The sequence below is a fragment of the Enoplosus armatus genome, chromosome 1 (assembly GCF_043641665.1).
Source record: "Enoplosus armatus isolate fEnoArm2 chromosome 1, fEnoArm2.hap1, whole genome shotgun sequence".
Classification (NCBI taxonomy): domain Eukaryota; kingdom Metazoa; phylum Chordata; class Actinopteri; order Centrarchiformes; family Enoplosidae; genus Enoplosus; species Enoplosus armatus.
The window spans coordinates 1,118,200-1,135,425 of NC_092180.1; the positions used below are offsets into that span (position 1 = coordinate 1,118,200).

General features: G+C 41.4%; 1 protein-coding gene across 1 annotated transcript; it reads right to left on the bottom strand.

The window, feature by feature from the left end:
* Nucleotides 1–2,386: 2,386 nt before the first annotated feature.
* On the bottom strand, nucleotides 2,387–9,794 carry gpn1 (GPN-loop GTPase 1). Its single transcript, XM_070904950.1, has 13 exons — nucleotides 9,617–9,794; nucleotides 8,225–8,318; nucleotides 7,995–8,101; nucleotides 7,116–7,153; nucleotides 6,620–6,698; nucleotides 6,441–6,535; nucleotides 5,639–5,684; nucleotides 5,367–5,513; nucleotides 4,472–4,554; nucleotides 3,860–3,899; nucleotides 3,684–3,774; nucleotides 3,024–3,131; nucleotides 2,387–2,874 (listed from the first exon to the last, which is right to left on the bottom strand). Exons 1-13 carry the CDS (start codon nucleotides 9,782–9,784, stop codon nucleotides 2,768–2,770), a joined length of 1,203 nt encoding a protein of 400 aa, XP_070761051.1. The 5' UTR covers nucleotides 9,785–9,794; the 3' UTR covers nucleotides 2,387–2,767.
* Between the last annotated feature and the right edge of the window lie 7,432 nt (nucleotides 9,795–17,226).

Sequence of the window (17,226 nt, forward strand, 5' to 3'; positions counted from 1 at the left end):
GCAGGCAGGCTTGCAGGCAGGCAGACAGGCAGGCAGGCAGACAGGCAGGCAGGCAGACAGGCAGGCAGGAAGACAGGCAGGCAGACAGGAAGGCAGGAAGGCAGGCAGGCAGGCAGACAGGAAGACAGGCAGGTGGGCAGGCAGACGGGCAGGCAGGCAGACAGGCAGACAGGCAGATTTTTTTCTGCAGATTTTTCAGAAAGAATTTGTTGTCCTTTTGAACAGTGATGGAGGAAGTATTCAGATCCTCTACTGAGGTATAAGTACTGATACCACACTGCATTGAAAATGTTCCTTCAGTAAACTGTCCTTAAAGTATTCCAGCAGTCAGATGTCCCCTGTGTCTGTCCCCCTGTGTCTGTCCCCCTGTGACTGTCCTCCTGTGTCTGTCCCCCTGTGTCTGTCCCCCTGTGACTGTCCTCCTGTGTCTGTCCTCCTGTTATAGATTCTGTCATTAGAGGATTATTCCTCCTCATTAATGTGAAGCAGGATGTTGCTGTTGGAGTTGAGGTGGAGCTCATTCTGAACTATCAGCTAATGATTATTAGTTCATTGTGGATGAATCAGCTGATTATTTTCTCCATTAATGGATCGATCATTTGGTCACAATGAGCCAGAGCCCAAAGTGACGCCTTCACAAAGCTCCACATTATTAACAAGACATTACAGTTATTAACAGCATTATTAACAGCATTCAGAGGGAAAGCAGCACATCGACTCACACTGATCGTTTCAGCTGGACTTAATAAACTGTTGGGAGTTTAATTTATAACAAAACACCATATTTCATAAACTCTTCATTTGTTTTAACCTGTAAAGTCACTGAAGCTGTCAGATAAATGTAGAGAAGTCATTAGTACAATATTTCCCTCTGAGATGTGGTGGAGGAGAAGTAGAAAGTGGCATGAAAAGAAAATACTCAAGTAAAGCACCTCAAATTCTCAGCGAGTGGAAAGTGACTCAGCTGCTCTTCAGTCGGACCACGCTGCCGGATTTCAGCGAGCGTGTAGGCAGAGTGCTGGCAGATGGGCGGCAGGCGGAGAATCTGAGTCCATTCACAGAGCTCAGACATGAATGAAGACGAACAGAGAGCTGCTCAAACACAACGGCAGCTTCTGTTTGTGGAGACAATCAGCTTCTATCAGGAGCTGCACTCACTGATCAATACCTTCAGAAACACCAGAGGAAAAAGGCAAACTGTTGATACTCTTCTGATCAAAACGTTGTACATTTAATAAAGCGAACAGTGTGTGGGAGTTTACTTTCTTCCACTCAGAGAGCTGTTTCTGTCATTTAGCCGAACCTCACTGATGTAAATGGAGTGGACAAAATAACAGAAACACCTGTAAGTAGAACACAGTTCAACTGCAGCACGAACAACTCAGCTGAAAACAGTTGAAGCAACTATTTATTACAGGGCTGTTATAAGCTAGGTGTACCTAATAAACTGGACACTGACCCATCATGGCTGCCCGAGTTGCACTATGGGAATTCTTTTCAATAAACAAATTCACTGAGATATTATGTATATGTTTTATAAGATTTAAAAAATCAAAAATGTCTTATTTTTTTATTCATGTCATTCAAATAGTTCTTAAAGTATAAAGTCTTAAATGAAGCAAGGTGAAAAGTTACTTCATGTTTCAGTCATCAGATCTCAACCCATCTGATTGTGCACTGACGCGATTGACTTCAACAATGTGTAAATCTGTTGCTAGGAAACATCTGTAGCGCTGTCCAATCAGGAGCAATCAACTATGTAAACAGGAAGTCACTGTAGCATCACAAGCTAGCAGAACTTCAAAACATTACAGTTTTAGAGGCTAAAAGATGAATCTTAGTAAATGTATGGAGACATCTGTGTGTTTCAGAGTTAGCAGCATTCATACAGTTTATAGTGAGAGGGAAATATCTGGTCATGCTAAGCTAACTGACGTTATTTACTCATTTAGTCAAATGTTAATAGCATGTTTCATAATTTGAGGTCTGTTGTGTTATTTTAGTGAAATGTAATTTAAAATCTTCATTATTAAACATCATTTATCAAGTTTCAGGTCAGACATGACGACCGTCCTCCATATTACCTCTTTTACTCTGAACGACTCAGATATTAGCATGCTAACGTTAGCTTTGTCAGCTGTTTCAGTGAGCTACACAGCAGTGAAATATTCAGGAACGAATCTCTCGGTCAGGACTAGTTAGTGAGCTGCAGCCTGTTTTAATGTGGTGATGAAGAAGCTGCAGTCAGTAACAGAGACGGCAGAACCAGGAGAGGTTTGAACTCATGAACAGCTGCTGCAGACGACTGCTGGAGTGGAACAATGCAAGTGGTGGAAAATGTCAGAAATAGTCTTAATAAAAAACAATTTTGAACTAAAATCTCACTTTTATTTTACAGATCATGAATCCTTTCAGTGCTTTCACAAGTCAACAGTAATGAAAAACACAACAGAAGGAGAATAGAAGTCTTTTCTGATATAAAAATATAACTTTTTCTTTTAAGGGAAGGAGTGACACTGAGAAGCAGCCAATCAGCGTTGCTGAATGAGCAAGGTCACAGGGTCAGAGGTCACCTGATCGGACAGGAAGTTCAGCTCAAAGAGTTCAGATTTCATATCTGAACACCTGAGGAAAAACATCAGTGATAGAAGAATCTACTGCCCTTCCACAGTATGAGGTGAGTCTGTATCCCTGGAGGGAAACCTTTGGGAGGTTTCTTACTTCCCTCAACTTCATTCTGTCGCTGTCAGAGGTCAGAGGTGAAGGGTCAGGGTCCTTCAGGCGTCGCACACTTTTTGTTTCGGACCTGAACCACTTCCTTCCTCTCAATCAGGAAGTTTCCAAAGGCGTCACTCTCTTTACTCTCCTCCGTTGCTAGAAAAAAATAAACAAAGATTTCCTTCAGATTTCAATTTGATCATTTATACACACTTTTATGCAGGTGATCGCTGACTTTTTTTTTTACAGTGTATATTTGTGTATTTTATAGTGTTTAAACAGGTGGTTGGGATTTCTTTTCTCACCGCTGTGGTCGATGTCGTCCGTGTCGCTGTCCTCCTCCTCCTCCTCCTCCTCGTCAGGGTTTCCACGTGTCATGATGAGGTCACTGGGCCCGGCTATGTCAGCTTCCTCTGTGGACAGGAAGTCAATCAGCAACAATGCATTCAGTGGAGCTTAACAAACAGACTTCTATCCCCTTCCCCACCACCACCTCCCTGTTATTACTTAGAATCCTTCAGATTTTCATGAAATCAAATCTGTTTTTGTTTTTTAATAAGCTCCTAAAAAGAAATGTAATCTGGTTCTAATTTTGGGTAAATAAAGACAGTAAATTCTTGCACCTGATTTTTAATTGTTATATATAATTAAAATTGTGATATACTTTGTCATAATTTTAGTTTCCAAAGGACACTTTTTATTTCGTTTTACTCTTGTTTTTGTAGTGGAAAAAGGTTGTCAACACATTTAACAGTGAACTAGAGACAGTGTATTATTACCTACAGTGGAAACCTAGTGAGGTCAGCTGAACATTCAACATGTATGAAGAACTAACTAAAGCAGTTCTTTCAAAGTAAAAAAGTAATAGCTCTTTCTTATTAGGAAATTACAGACCTGTAAAATAAAGCGTTACCAATAAATACTATTTTATGTTGTACTTCATTTTCAGCATCAGTAAGCCCCACCTTTAGAAGGCGTGGTTGTCATGTCGACAGCTCCCATGTCCTTCCTTAGCCGCTCCAGCTGCTCCGCCTGCTTCTTGCTCTGAGCCTCCACCTGATAGACAGGAAGTCAGTGAAAACATGGAGACGCGAGGACAGAGAGTTAGAAAGAGAAGAAGAAAGAGTCAAAACACACTCACCAGCTGTTTGCGAAGACGTTCATATTCGGGTCGATATTCCCTGAGGAAGGAGGAGGAAGAGTTCAGTCTCTCACACAAACTTGTTTCCTCCACGAGAGGAGAATCTACTATAGAACCTTTATTTAATCCGGTCACCTCATTGAAACAGACGTGAGTACAACATAACCAGACAAACAAAAGCACGTCCAGCCTCAGACACGATCACATTAGGACACATCTCATAATTATGCAGACGACACCCACATTTATCTCTGTCACCAAGCGACTACAGTCCCACAGATTCTCTCTGCAAGGGGATTGAACAAATGATTGGATGTGCCTGAACTTGTACATTAGAGGGTAGGTGGCAGCCCATATGAAGGAATGAATTTATCGAACATACCGGCATGAAGGACATTAGATCGGTTAGAGAGTTGTTGGTTTCAGTAACTTTTCAGTAAATCGCTCGTACGAAATACGATCTGACATCAACAGTTTGAGAGAAGCATCAAGTGTAAACGCCGGAGGTGAGTAGCTGTGTTAAAGTACCTGCTCACCGAAGATGTGACAAAAAACACTGTGATGAATGAGTGAAACAGGTTGGAAAATAGTTATTAACCGTTTCTAACTCACCTCTCATACTCCTCTGCCGCATCCTCCACCTGAACGAACAGCTCGTCCAATCCGCTTCCTGTGACTGCGGACACGCCCACCACCTGCAGACACAGAGACAACACTGTCCTTTAATACTTGGTTCTACTGTTTTATTCTCCTGCTGGGTTCTACCACGGCCTGATCAGCAGTGAGTAATGTATTCACACAGACGCTGTGAGGTTGTCAGGAGCAGTTAACTTAAAGTTTGTCATGTCAGTCCAAGAAATATGTTGATTTAAGAGTTGTCGTTTGTCTAAGTTGACTTACTTGTACAGCTGCAAACATCTCATCCACACCACGCCATTATAGTAGCCGTGTTTCTGTCGTTATTTGTCATGAGCGTTGCTGTTAGTCGGCTAGCTCTGAAGGACGACGACATCACCATTTTAATCCCGCCTACAAAGCTCGGACGACTGTGTCACAAACCAGCAGACATAGCTGTCAATGAGCGCAACACCAGATCTATTTGAATCGTTGAACAAACTGTGGTGAAGTCCGGAACCAGGCTAGCTGTTCACACATTTTGATCTGATCCTCTGACGTTTACCTGCTCCAAACAGGTTAACGTGCAGCATCGGTTACCATGGTGATCTACTCCGGTTAAAAGTGAGCCAGCTTCGTGACACAGGAAAATCCGAGTTAGGACTTAAGATAAGTGGCTACCTTCGTGGTACGGGCCCCAGGTGTGTCAGTGTGGATAAAGATCTTTACAAAAACGCCCATGAAACGTTAATGTAGATGCACATCATTCTGGGTTTTAAATATTAAGACAGTTTAGTGTGGATCTAGTCCGCATTCATTCAAAACTCATCTGACCAGTAAACCTCCTTTCTTCTTCTTGATACAGCCCCCTGGTCTGTGCTCGTCCTCTTACCCTCAGGTTGGCGTAGAACTCGTCCAGCACCAGACTCATGGAGCGTGTCAGGTTGCTGACATACGAGGTTTCCTGGTTCAGAGCATCCTGGAAAACCTCAAAGTCCTGCATCCACTCCACTGCAAAGCTGTGGTCGACAATGTCTGTCTGCACAAACAACAAGTCAACAACTTCAAATGTCAACAAGAGAGAAATAATGCAAGAATAAACAGATAGATAAAACACCAACAATTCAACAATGGAGTCACAGAGCAGACAGGAAGTGACCTCACCTTGTTCATGACGACGATGAAGGGCAGCTTGGTCTTGTAGAGAATACTGAAGGAGAGAAACATCTGCTGAGACTAAGAGACTGAAGCTGTGTCCCAACTACATGCAGTGCTGCTCACTCTACTGCAGCGTGTTCACACAGAGAGGAAATGGTGCGACATCCTTTAATTTAAAAGTGGATCTCAGAGTTTTTCCTGCAGGACGGGCTGCTTGTCCAACTCCTCTGGTTTTTATTTTTTTAAATCAGATCAGTGTGAAATGTGTTGCTTCTGCAAATCTGGAAACTCACATTCACGTCACACAGTATCTTTGCCTCCAACTCATCTCCCGATGGTTAAACGCTGTCTGGAACAGCACAATGAATATCTTATTCCCCCTCCCCCTGATGTTAATGCCGTCCTAATGGGGCTTTGGTGAAGTTTACTTGACGGGGGCATTCTAAGGTCACTTTGATTGATGTGCTTTGGTGCAGGAATTGTGTCATTTCCTGCTTGTACAGACCACATACTGTGAAAATCAATATCCTATGAACAGCGTCCTGTATGCAGTTAGTATGTAGTGTGTTAATGGGACACATCAGTTATCTTATGTGTTCTGTTAGCTCCCCCTGCTGGAAAACTAAAGTCACAACACAATCCCTCAGCTAATACATGATTGTAAACATCAGTGGTAATCTGTCAGGGACCAGTTGGGTTGACCTGTTTGCATTTCATATACAGTAAATAAAGAATATATATTCATAGGATTTTTATATTCTATAAGAGAAGTCCAGTATTTTTAGTAGTATTTAGTTCAGTCTGGTACCTGCAGGCGTACAGCATGTTGGACATGAATGTGACGGGGCTGACGCTGCGGGACGTGTCCATGACGTAGATCACGACACAGGGGAAGGATGACGCCTGAAACACACATGTGGAATATAAACTGACTGCGGTGTTTATCATTAAAGAAAAGCAAGAGAAAAACCCAGTATGCAGACCTACCAGAGCCTCTGTGATGATGGTTCCAGATGCCGACCAGGTGAAGACTTCAATCTGACCCGGGGTGTCAATCAGCACGTAACTGCAGAGGTCAAAGGTCATCAGACGCAACAATACACAGGAGAGATAAGCTACGTGTAAACAGAGAGTGGCGTTTGTGGAGAGAGTTGTGCAGCCACAGTGAACACAGCAGGCGGCGAGGGACAGGTGGGTGAGGGACAGGTGGGCGAGGGACAGGTGGGCGAGGGACAGGTGGGTGATGCAGTGACCTGCTGGGGCTTTCAGGTGAGATCACCATGTTCACAGTTTGAACCAAGACTTATGTGGTTCAACTTTTGTTTTTATTTGTAACAACTTGACGGTTTTTCACAAAGGAAAATAAGACAATAATCAAGTGAGGCTCACATTTCTTACTGTCATTTGTTATTATATTTTACAGAGATACAGGTCGCTTCTTCATACTTATCAATCCAAGATACAATATCTTGCTGATACTGACCGGTGATTCTGCTGCTTCTTCTCTATGAACTGCATCACCTGAACAGCATAAACACAAACACACACTTGTTACATGACCTCAGTTTGTTCAGTCTGTTGTTTGTCATGAAAAACAAATCAGCTTCATGCAGTTCCAGAGGAGTACAGGAATTATTGTCTTAAACCTCATTCGGACTGGATTTATTTATCGAGTGGAGGTGTGGTGATTTTAACATTACCTGCTCTGGTAGAGAGCTTTAATTAAACCATCCAGACCTTTAATCTAAACAGAGCATCACATAGTTTCAAACTTTTTTTTTAACTTTTGGTGAAAAGTTTTAGTTTTAAGAGTTTAGATCTTTGATTTAGCAGCTTCAGTGGGAGACTCATTCCTCCCAAATGTACAACTGAGCGCCACAGGAAATCATTCCTGCCTGTGGCCATCAGACTGTTCAACTCCTCCCTCTGAGTGTCAGACACTCAGGAAGAGACTGGAAATCTGGATCTACTTCACCTGTTCATATACTACCTCACTATTTATTCTTAAATGTTTCAGTGCAATACATATATATATATATATATATATATATATATATAGACATACATATACATTGCTGCTGTACATATTTTTAACTTTTATTTTTCACTTATATTAAATATTGTAAATGTGTATATTTTTATTTTCTATTTCTTATTTTTATATTTTGTACATACTTTTCTTTCTAAATTTATGCTGCTTTCTACTCTTGAATGGGAGCACCAGTACTGGACAATTTCCCTCCCGGGGATCAATAAAGTATTTCTGATTCTGATTAAGTAGTTTACAGCTTTGGTTTAGTTAATCCAGAGCTTTAATCTTGTTTAAACAGTTCACAGAGGAAGTGGAGTCCATCTGAGTCACCTGATCAAAGCGTGTAGCAAACAGGTTGAGTGATGTCACGATGCCTCCATTTGGCCCGAGGCCGTACTGCTTCATCACCTCCTTGTAGTTCACAGTGTCCCTGATGTCTGCAGGGAAGAAGACAGACAGACTGAAGGCTACGGAGAGCAGGAGGGACAAACAACTGAACACTGTCTGGACTGATTGTTAAATATAGGTTCTGTGTGTCCAGGATATAGACCGGTCCACACCAATGTTTGCAGGGAAGGGGACTTCGTGGACGGCAGGGTCCAGGTTGATGACATACGGAGGAGCTTTAAGAGAGTGAAGGTGAGCCGTCAGCCTCTGGAGAAAACAAAAACACTGAGATCAAAACCCAGAGCTACTGTAAGAAGCATCATGACATTATTTTAATGGTTCCTGTTTAAAGTTTTATAGAAGGAATACAATTCTCACCAACCTCATCAAACAGGTCTCTCGTGATGTTTGGATGATAATAATAATATTCTGCCTAAATCCAACATGTCTTAAATTTCAACTTCACGTTTGTTTATAGGTGCATTATCGCCAACAACTGGACTGTTGTGGTGCTGCAGACTGTGGTGAATGGTGGGATACAATTGCCTCTGAATATCAGGATAGGCGTGCATCAAGTGTGTTGAAGGATAAGGCTGGCAATATTCTATAATTTTCTTATTGTCAATAAATCCCATCAGATTTAAGCCAACCATGTGTTAGTTCGTCTCTCAATACTTCCTGACTTCCTGTCTGTGGCTCTCAGCTCTCGGCCCATTGGTTCCTACTGAAGATGTAAATCTTTTTAAAAAAACTCACAAATATATAGTTTCATGTTTCAAAAGGCTCAGTCATTCCCTCCAACAGCTGCTGGCTGTAGTTTTTATCAAACTAACAGCAGGAAATAGTGCATTTGTTGGGGACTATTTTCAGTGGCGGATGTTTCCACGTGTGGAGCTCTAGTGAGTGTTTGTGGCAGCAGGACGGTGTGTGTGTGTGAGTCCAGATAAACTACAGTGTGTGTGTTCAAGGTGATGAAGGAAACAACAGTGTGGCTCACTGATGAGTGTTAATAATAATAATAATAATAAGATATACCAGGCTGTGATACACACACAATACTTGTCGCAGATACATTCGCTGTTGGTTTGCGTCTGAACATGAGCTTTGATGACAAGAAGAAGAAATACAGACTGTCAGCAGCCTTATGTTAGCAGACTGTGTGTTGACCACAGAAACGGCTTTAACGCCGGTGCTCTTTTCTGCGCAGCCCGCTGGATACTTTCCGTTCCAGCTGTATGAAACACCACAACTGTCTTCAACGCTGCGGTCAGTGCTGTGAAATGAACTGTCCTCATTAATACAGAAATCTGAAATGTACAAACGATGCTCACCTGAGAGGCTGTATGTTAGCTAGTATTAGCCTCGGCAGCTAACGTAACAGTGAGTATTTGTAGCAATGGGACGGATTACGGTGATGAAACTCGCCATTTCTATCACATCCACTAAAGTCTAACAGGAACTTGGAGCACAATGGGGTTTTTTAACAGTAACTTTCTTAGCTTGTTACCTGGCAGAAGACGTTAACTCGTGCACTTAGCTACCGTTAGCCACACTCGCTAACTGACCTGAACAAAGGTGGTTTTCCCGGATCCCGCCATGCCCAGCACGATCAGACACACGGGTTTGTCCCGGACAGCTGCTCCCGGTGTCTCGCTGTCTTTCCCCGCTGCTGAACTCTCCCGATTTTCCATTAAAACCTCCTCAGCAACGGGACACTGCGCCGCATCCGCCATGTTGTTAGATGTTGTGGGAACCGGCTGCCGTAGAGACACTGGTACTGTCGTAAAATGTGACGCTCGAAGGGAGGAGGAGGATGAAGTGAAGAACACAGCACACGAATCAAAATGAACCGCCAGAGGGAAGCATCGGGGTTTGTATAAAAGCTTGTAATATGGAGTACTTTTACAGTGAATCTATAAATATGTACAGGTATGTAATATACAAGTAAATATATTACATTCAGTAATAGCTGTATAATGATAATAACCATAATAACCACACATTTTATGGTTTGGATTTCAGAATCAGAAATACTTTATTGATCCCCGGGGGGAAATTGTACAGTACCGGTGCTCCCATTCAAGAGGAGAAAGTAGCATAATTTAGAACTAAAACTATGGACAAAATATAAAAATAACAAGTAGAAAATAAAAAATATACACATTTACAGTATTTAAGTGAAAAATAAAGTAAAAAATACATGCAATAACAATGTATATGTATATTGATGTGTATTATTTGATACTAATCATAAAAGGAATCTTTTCATAAAATGATATACAGTACAAAGTTGTCACGTATGCAATGTTCCAGGTAAATAACTAGCAGATGTTGGGGCCCCATACTGATAAGATTCATTATTGTTTGGGTGTCTCCCTTGGAATGTGGGAGTTATGCGATAGAGGTCTCTTTTCCTTGACCCCTAGACTGCTGTCCAAATAACTTGTATATCATAGGTTTTGGGGTACTGAGGGACACTAGGGAAATATAAGTTTATAGATTCATGAGTTATAGTAGGACCCTATGTATGTCTAAATGTATAAAGGACGAGGTTGAACAGTGTTCGAGGCAGCAGTACTGATTCGGCTACGGGTGCTGTACAGGTCAAGATGCGCATGCCTGTTGATCCTGATCTTTGATGCAAATAAAGAATATTATGTGAAAAGTCAGTATCAGCGGAGTCTCCTTCCATCATCGAATCATCGCCTACATCTGGGGAATGAAGAAGAAATTGACAACAGAACATGGCGTCATGAACAGGATCTGCTGCATCCGAATTGACAGCTTAACCCACAAACTACCACATCAAGACGTCAGGTGAGGCTGGTTCATTTGGTTAAAACTGTTGGTTGCACTAATAAGAAGAATCTGTGTTGATGTGGTGGTGTGTTGATGGTGAAAGTGAGACTCTGTCTAAATTAATGTAATACTAAGGATGTAAAAGATAGAAATAAGTGAAAAGAGAAATAAACGGTAGAAGAAAAAGGAATAATGTTTAAGGGAATAGCTGAATTAGTAACAATAAAAGTGTGCTAAAATAACCATGCAGTCAGATTAATGAAGTACAGGGCCTGTATTCTTCTTTAACAGTCAGACATGTGTAAATTTAGACATTGTGTGAAAGTTAGCTTTGAATAGTCAAATTGGTAATGGTAAAAATAGTAAATTAAGGATCCTGGGCCCAGGATAGTTAGTTAGAAAAATGGTTAAAAGAGAAATGATTAAAAGAGAAATGATTAAAAGAGAAATGGTTAAAAGAGAAATGATTAAAAGAGAAATGGTTAAAAGAGAAATAGTTAGTAAGATAGTTAGTTATAAGAGAAAAATGGTTAAAAGAAAAATGGTTAAAAGATAAAGTGAAGATAGAAAATAAGAGAAGATAAAGATTAAGAAAAGTGAAAAGAGAGATGAGAAAAACATAAGGGAATAAGTTCAAGCGCTGGGGGTGTGTTTGAGAGCTGATGTGTGTGTGCTGGAGGATTTTTGCTGCTGGACAGTCTGCCTCTGTGTGTGTATGTTGTGTGTGTTATGGTAGTGTGTGTGTGAGGCTGTGGAATGTTTTTTGTAATGTGTACTTGATATATATGTAGTAGAATTTTATAGACATATAGATTGTGATTGCTTCAGGAGATTAACAATTCATAAGGCAAGATATTTTTGTTGATACAGTGTTAAAAAACCAATGAGCTCTTTTCGAAGGGACTTTATAATTTGATAAAAACATGAGCCCAAAAAGGAGGACATTTACAATTGTATAAGAGAATGAGCCCATTCAGGGACATTTTATAATAATAATAATAATAATAAAAAGATATGAGCCTTTGCTAGGTCTGAAGACCGGCAGGGACAGTTTGTTTGCATAAACACTAGACAATAATTTGAGAAGTTAAAGGGAAAGAAAATCTCCTGATAAAGAGTATTAAAATGTGTTTTTCTGTGGTTGGTGGATTGTGCAGAAAGGAGAGGAGAAGATTGGATGGATAAAGGATAAATTCTGTATTTCGGCTGTTGATTGGGAAGATATGGTTCTGGCTTTTGAGTGTACCTCGTCTCTGTCTTTGTGCTTCATACACTGAGTTAATTTCTCTTGAGGAGAGTTGGGCCGGATGTTCGCTCCCCAACAGTCAGTGTAAACTGGAAGTCTTTGTTACTTTCAAGAGGCGGAGAAAAGGGTGGTGTCTCATTTTTGAAGGCGGCTCCTTCTAAAAAGAAGAGAGCAGTGAGTGAGCCCCCCCCCACTTTTTTCTTTTTCTCTCTCTGTGTAAAACAGAAAGAGAAAAGGGACAGAGAACTGGAGGTCACGCCAGATTGAAATCATATTAAAATACTTATTCATTAAATTCATAAATTGATAAAAGTATGTATGAATATAATGAACTGTGATACATTTAATTAATTAAAATTGTTTAAAGAGAAACTCTTATAAAAATATACTCAATATGACAGAATAAAATAACTTGATGGTAAATAGAGTGTGCAAACTTCATTGAATTATTCATTGGCAGATATACAAAGAGCAAGGGTAAGAATAAGACATTGAAATTGTTGTTTTGTTTTCTCTTTTTCTTCCTCTACCCAACTATGAGGGTATGAGAGTGGGGGAAGACAGGAGATGGAAAGTGTTTGAATTTGGACCCTCCAAGAGACAGATGAGAAAAACATCTGGCAGTTCTTCACATCCATCAAGGCTTGCGGATGACAGCATGTGTGGATCCTGAATCCAGCTCAATCAAGGCCAGTGTATTTATCCACGAACTCTTTTAACAAATATCTGTAGTCACCTACATACATATACACTCACTTATAACTAATATTATTTCAAAATAGTCACACAACATTCCTTTTCAATTATTGGTATTTAGTTTGGGGTTCATAAAATACATTTAGGGGATATATATATTACACTTGAAGGCTTGGCAACGGACTGATCAACTGATGCATTTAATCTAATAGTGGAGTAGTATTGATTTAATTACTTATTTGTGATCGGTTGATTTGATTCAAATGCAGTTGAAAGCTGCAGAAGAGGATTTCATTGTCTGAGCATGATCTTGTTTGATTTGAGTTGAGATTAAGTGTTGAAATAATTTGGCAATTTAAGATTTTGTTTTTGGAGCACTAAACCTTTGGTTTCCTTTGAGGTTGGCAAATTCAGTAGTTTTTTCTGGATTGTTTTTGATAATAAGGTGCTTCATAAATATACTTTTAATTTAGTTTTGATATAATACAAGAGTACAGGGAAGCCATCACAATGTCAAAGATGGACACTAAAATTATGAAAGCAATTACCCCTGTTGATGTAGTACAGAAGAATAATCCTCTTGTCAAAGGTGTTTCAGAAATGTCGAAAAAATGGAGCAAGCGTTGGCCGGACATTGATCAACCCTGGCCAGTGGAAGGCACTCTTAACCCAGATGTGATTAAAACAATGCAAGTGCTGGTGGCTACTTATAAAGTAGGGCAAAAGAAAGGTAAGAAGGGACAAAAACGTAAGGACAAGAGACAGACCGAGCTTGGCATTTTGCAGTTATTTGAGAGTGAGGGACAGAAAGTAGTAAAAGCCGCAAAGGAAAGGAGAGAAAGAACGGAAGAAGAAATAGGGAAAAATGTGAAGGAAACAGAAAAGTTAATGGCAAAGGTCAATGCTCCCTTCTCACATACTACCTCAGTAAAGAAGCCCCCACCTTATGAGGAAAAGGTGCAGCTCACTGATGTGTATCCTCAGCTCCCAGTGATCAGCCAGGAGGGCAATTACCACATCAAAGATGAAGATGAGCGAATAATCGAAATGGGAAAAGCCAAAACAACCATAAAAATGTATCTGACCTCCAAATCCAAGAAGAAGAAGACACACCGGAGAGATTTGAGTAGACTGAGGTTCAAAAGGATGGAGTTGGGAGATGAGAGTCAGAATGACTCGGATGAGGCCATTGGGGGATATAGCCAAACAGTCAAAAAGATGTTGACTAAAGCAGAAGAAAGAGGATGTAGATCAGTCAGGAGTCCAGAGGAGAGTGACACGGATGAGAGCGAAGATGGAGCCAGTGATGAAGACTTGGAGGATGAGGGTCTTTTCCCTACAGCATCCAGTACTGGGAAAGAAGACGAGAGACAACAGGTCTTAAGAGAGGTTGAGAACACTCTGGGCAGATGTCAACTGGACCTTGAAGAATCTGTCAGCACAGAGCGCAGACAGGCATTGAAGAAGCAGATACAGGACCTGCGGGCAACGGGAAGAGAATTGCGAAAGAGAATAGTTCAAAAAGCAGACTCTTCAAAATATGCACTACGCCCAAGGAAGGAAAGGGATTTGGATAAGATGTGCCCAGTGGTCATTCGAGGTAGGAATCTGGAGTATAAGCCCTGGCAAAATACAGATATGTCTGACATTCTTGGAAAATTACCTACTCTTCAAGATGGAGCACATCCTTGGATCGCTAAGCTGGAAGAAGTTTTGGTGGGAACACAGCCTGCCATGGGAGACATTAAGAGACTTCTGGCCAGTCTCCTTGGGATCCCAACTATGCAAGAGATTCTGCAAAATGCAGGACTTGATCGATATATGGGGACTGCAGTAAATGATCCGGAGTTGTTTGCTGCAAGTAGAGGTCAATTTTGGAGAGCATTTAGAGACATGTTCCCAACAAATGTACATCCTGACAATATTCTCATTGAGCCATTGGGTTCACAGGAAAACCCGAGGGCTTACGTGTCAAGGGTTCATCAAGTTTGGAGAAATATAACAGGGAATGATCCGGATTTGAATCGGATGGAGCAATCAATCTTGCGAGTTAAGCTACAGAAAGGGCTGCCCCTGCCAGTGAGGAGCAAACTGGCCGAGGTGGTTGGACTCGGAAGCATGACAAGAGGTGTCTACATGGATCATATAGCACACCAAGTGGAACTATATCGGAAAAAGGAGCAAGACCAGAAAGAACAGGACCAGGAGACTCTCAGAAAACTTAATCAAATACAATTGGTAGATAACAAAAAGAAGGACAAAAATCAAGCCGTGGTTATGCAGAGTCAGTCCCAGCCAAATCAACCACCACAAACTCAGCCAGGACAGATCCATTTTCAACCAGCACAGTCATCATTTGTGACTCCCGTCGCTCCCTTTTCACAACCAGGTTTCGGCCAGTCACAATTGTGGAGAGGAAGAGGACAAGGAAATCAAGGAAGAGGATGAGGAGGATATTTTAATCCCAATTTTCAACAGTCGACTGAAGGATGTTATAATTGTGGACAGGTGGACCACTTTGCTCGTGAATGCTATAGGTCAAGAGGAGGCTTCAGAGGAGGCTACAGAGGAGGATTCAGAGGACAACCACGCCTACCCAGGGGACTGGTAAACCCTTATAGGGGTCCGGAACCAGAATTCTAGGGGTGCCCAGAAAACTCGCAAGGGAGGTGTCAGCTGGTAGTGTCAGGGCCGGAGCAAGATCCAATCGTAAAGGTGAAAGTAAATGATCAACCATTAGAAATGATGGCAGATAGTGGAGCTGCTTTCACCTGTATTCGGCCTGAAGACGCTATACATCTCCCCATGTCTGGCCAATTGATACGGACAATCGGGTTTGAGGGTGTGAAACAGCTGGTTCCTCTCACAAAACCAATTGAGCTCCGCTGTAAAAATCAGAAGATCACAATACCTATATTGGTGTCAGAACATACGCCAATTGCACTCTTGGGAAGAGATGCTTTGTGCAGATTAAAGTGTACGATATGATGCACACCAGACGGCTGTCTGGTGGAAATGCCAAGTGAAACTTATGACCAGTTATTGATGACAACAGAGACTGAGGCTTCTGAAGCCTATTGGATTGGAAATCTTAGTCCAGAACTACTGGAGCCGGTCAAGTTGTGGGAAAAATTCATCATAGCAAACATGCCTGATGCAAGACTTCCTGAGTGTCCACTACATTGCACGCTTAAGTATTTTAAGAGTGCTGCTGAATCAAATCCAGCAGAGTGGTTAAGTCAACAACCAGAACAAGTGCAGCTCGACTCGGGTTGTATAATTTTGGGACCACAAGGAGCAGCAATGAAGATAAGCAGTAATGATTATCTTGACAAAGAGCATAATATCAAGAAAAGTGTTCCACATGTGTCTTTGAGAGTGGCTGAAGGATATGAACAAAAACATATAGGGACAATGATGGCAGATGTGGAGAAAGCCATTTTTAAACCGATAAAGGAAAATCTTGCTATCTGGAGAAGTGAAGATCAGCGATTTATAAAGATTATGATCTCAGCTCAAGGACAAGGGCAACCACAGACGGTGCAGATGACACATGAGTCAATCTTCAGTGCAAAATCAGACTCAGATGGTATGAGAGAGGAGATGCTGCGACAAGTACCAGAATGTTTGTGGTCAAAGCACAGTGCTGATGTTGGACTTGTGAAGTCAGCCCAACCAGTGAAAGTTGAACTTCGACCAGGAACCAAACCACCTTGGAAAAGCCAATACCCACTGAAAGAGGAGGCAATTGAAGGGATTGGAGCACAAATTGAAGGACTGTTGCAAGCAGATGTAAAGAAGCCAGATGAGTGCTATCGTATGGTACATGACTTAAGAGCAGTAAATGAAGTGGTTGCTGATTTTCCAGCAGATGTGCCGGATCCACATACCTTGTTAGCTCAAATTCCCCTGGACGCCACACATTTCACAGTGTTAGATCTGTGTGGAGCATTTTTTAGTGTTCCACTAAGCGCAGAAAGTCGAGGTTTGTTTGGGTTTACATATAAGGGACAGTCTTATGAGTACAAGAGATTGCCACAAGGATTCAAACATAGTCCTCACATTTTCAACAAAGTGTTGAAAGATGATTTGGCAGGGATAGATCAGATCTTGCAAAATAGTACTGTTGTTCAGTATGCTGATGACATCATCATCTGCTCGCCAGATAAAGAAACATGTCATGAGGACTCAGTTAAATTGTTGCAGATATTGGCAGAAAAGGGACACAAGGCCTCCCAGAAGAAGCTGCAATACTGCCAGGAGAAAGTGATTTATTTGGGTCAAAACATAACACAAGGATGTAGAAGCATCTCTGACAAACATTTGGAGGCCATCCAAAGGGCTCCAAAGCCTAGGACAGTCAGAGAGATGATGACATTTCTTGGCATTGCTGGTTATTCTTCAGCATGGGTAGAGGATTATGCCAGTCTAACA

Coding starts and splice junctions, on each gene's coding strand:
- gpn1 (XM_070904950.1), bottom strand. CDS start 9,784: ATGGCGGATGCGGCGCAGTGTCCCGTTGCTGAGGAGGTTTTAATGGAA. Junction 6,536..6,619: donor CCATCATCACAGAGGCTCTG/GTAGGTCTGCAT, acceptor TGTGTGTTTCAG/GCGTCATCCTTCCCCTGTGT. Junction 4,555..5,366: donor AGTTCTACGCCAACCTGAGG/GTAAGAGGACGA, acceptor CTGTGTCTGCAG/GTGGTGGGCGTGTCCGCAGT.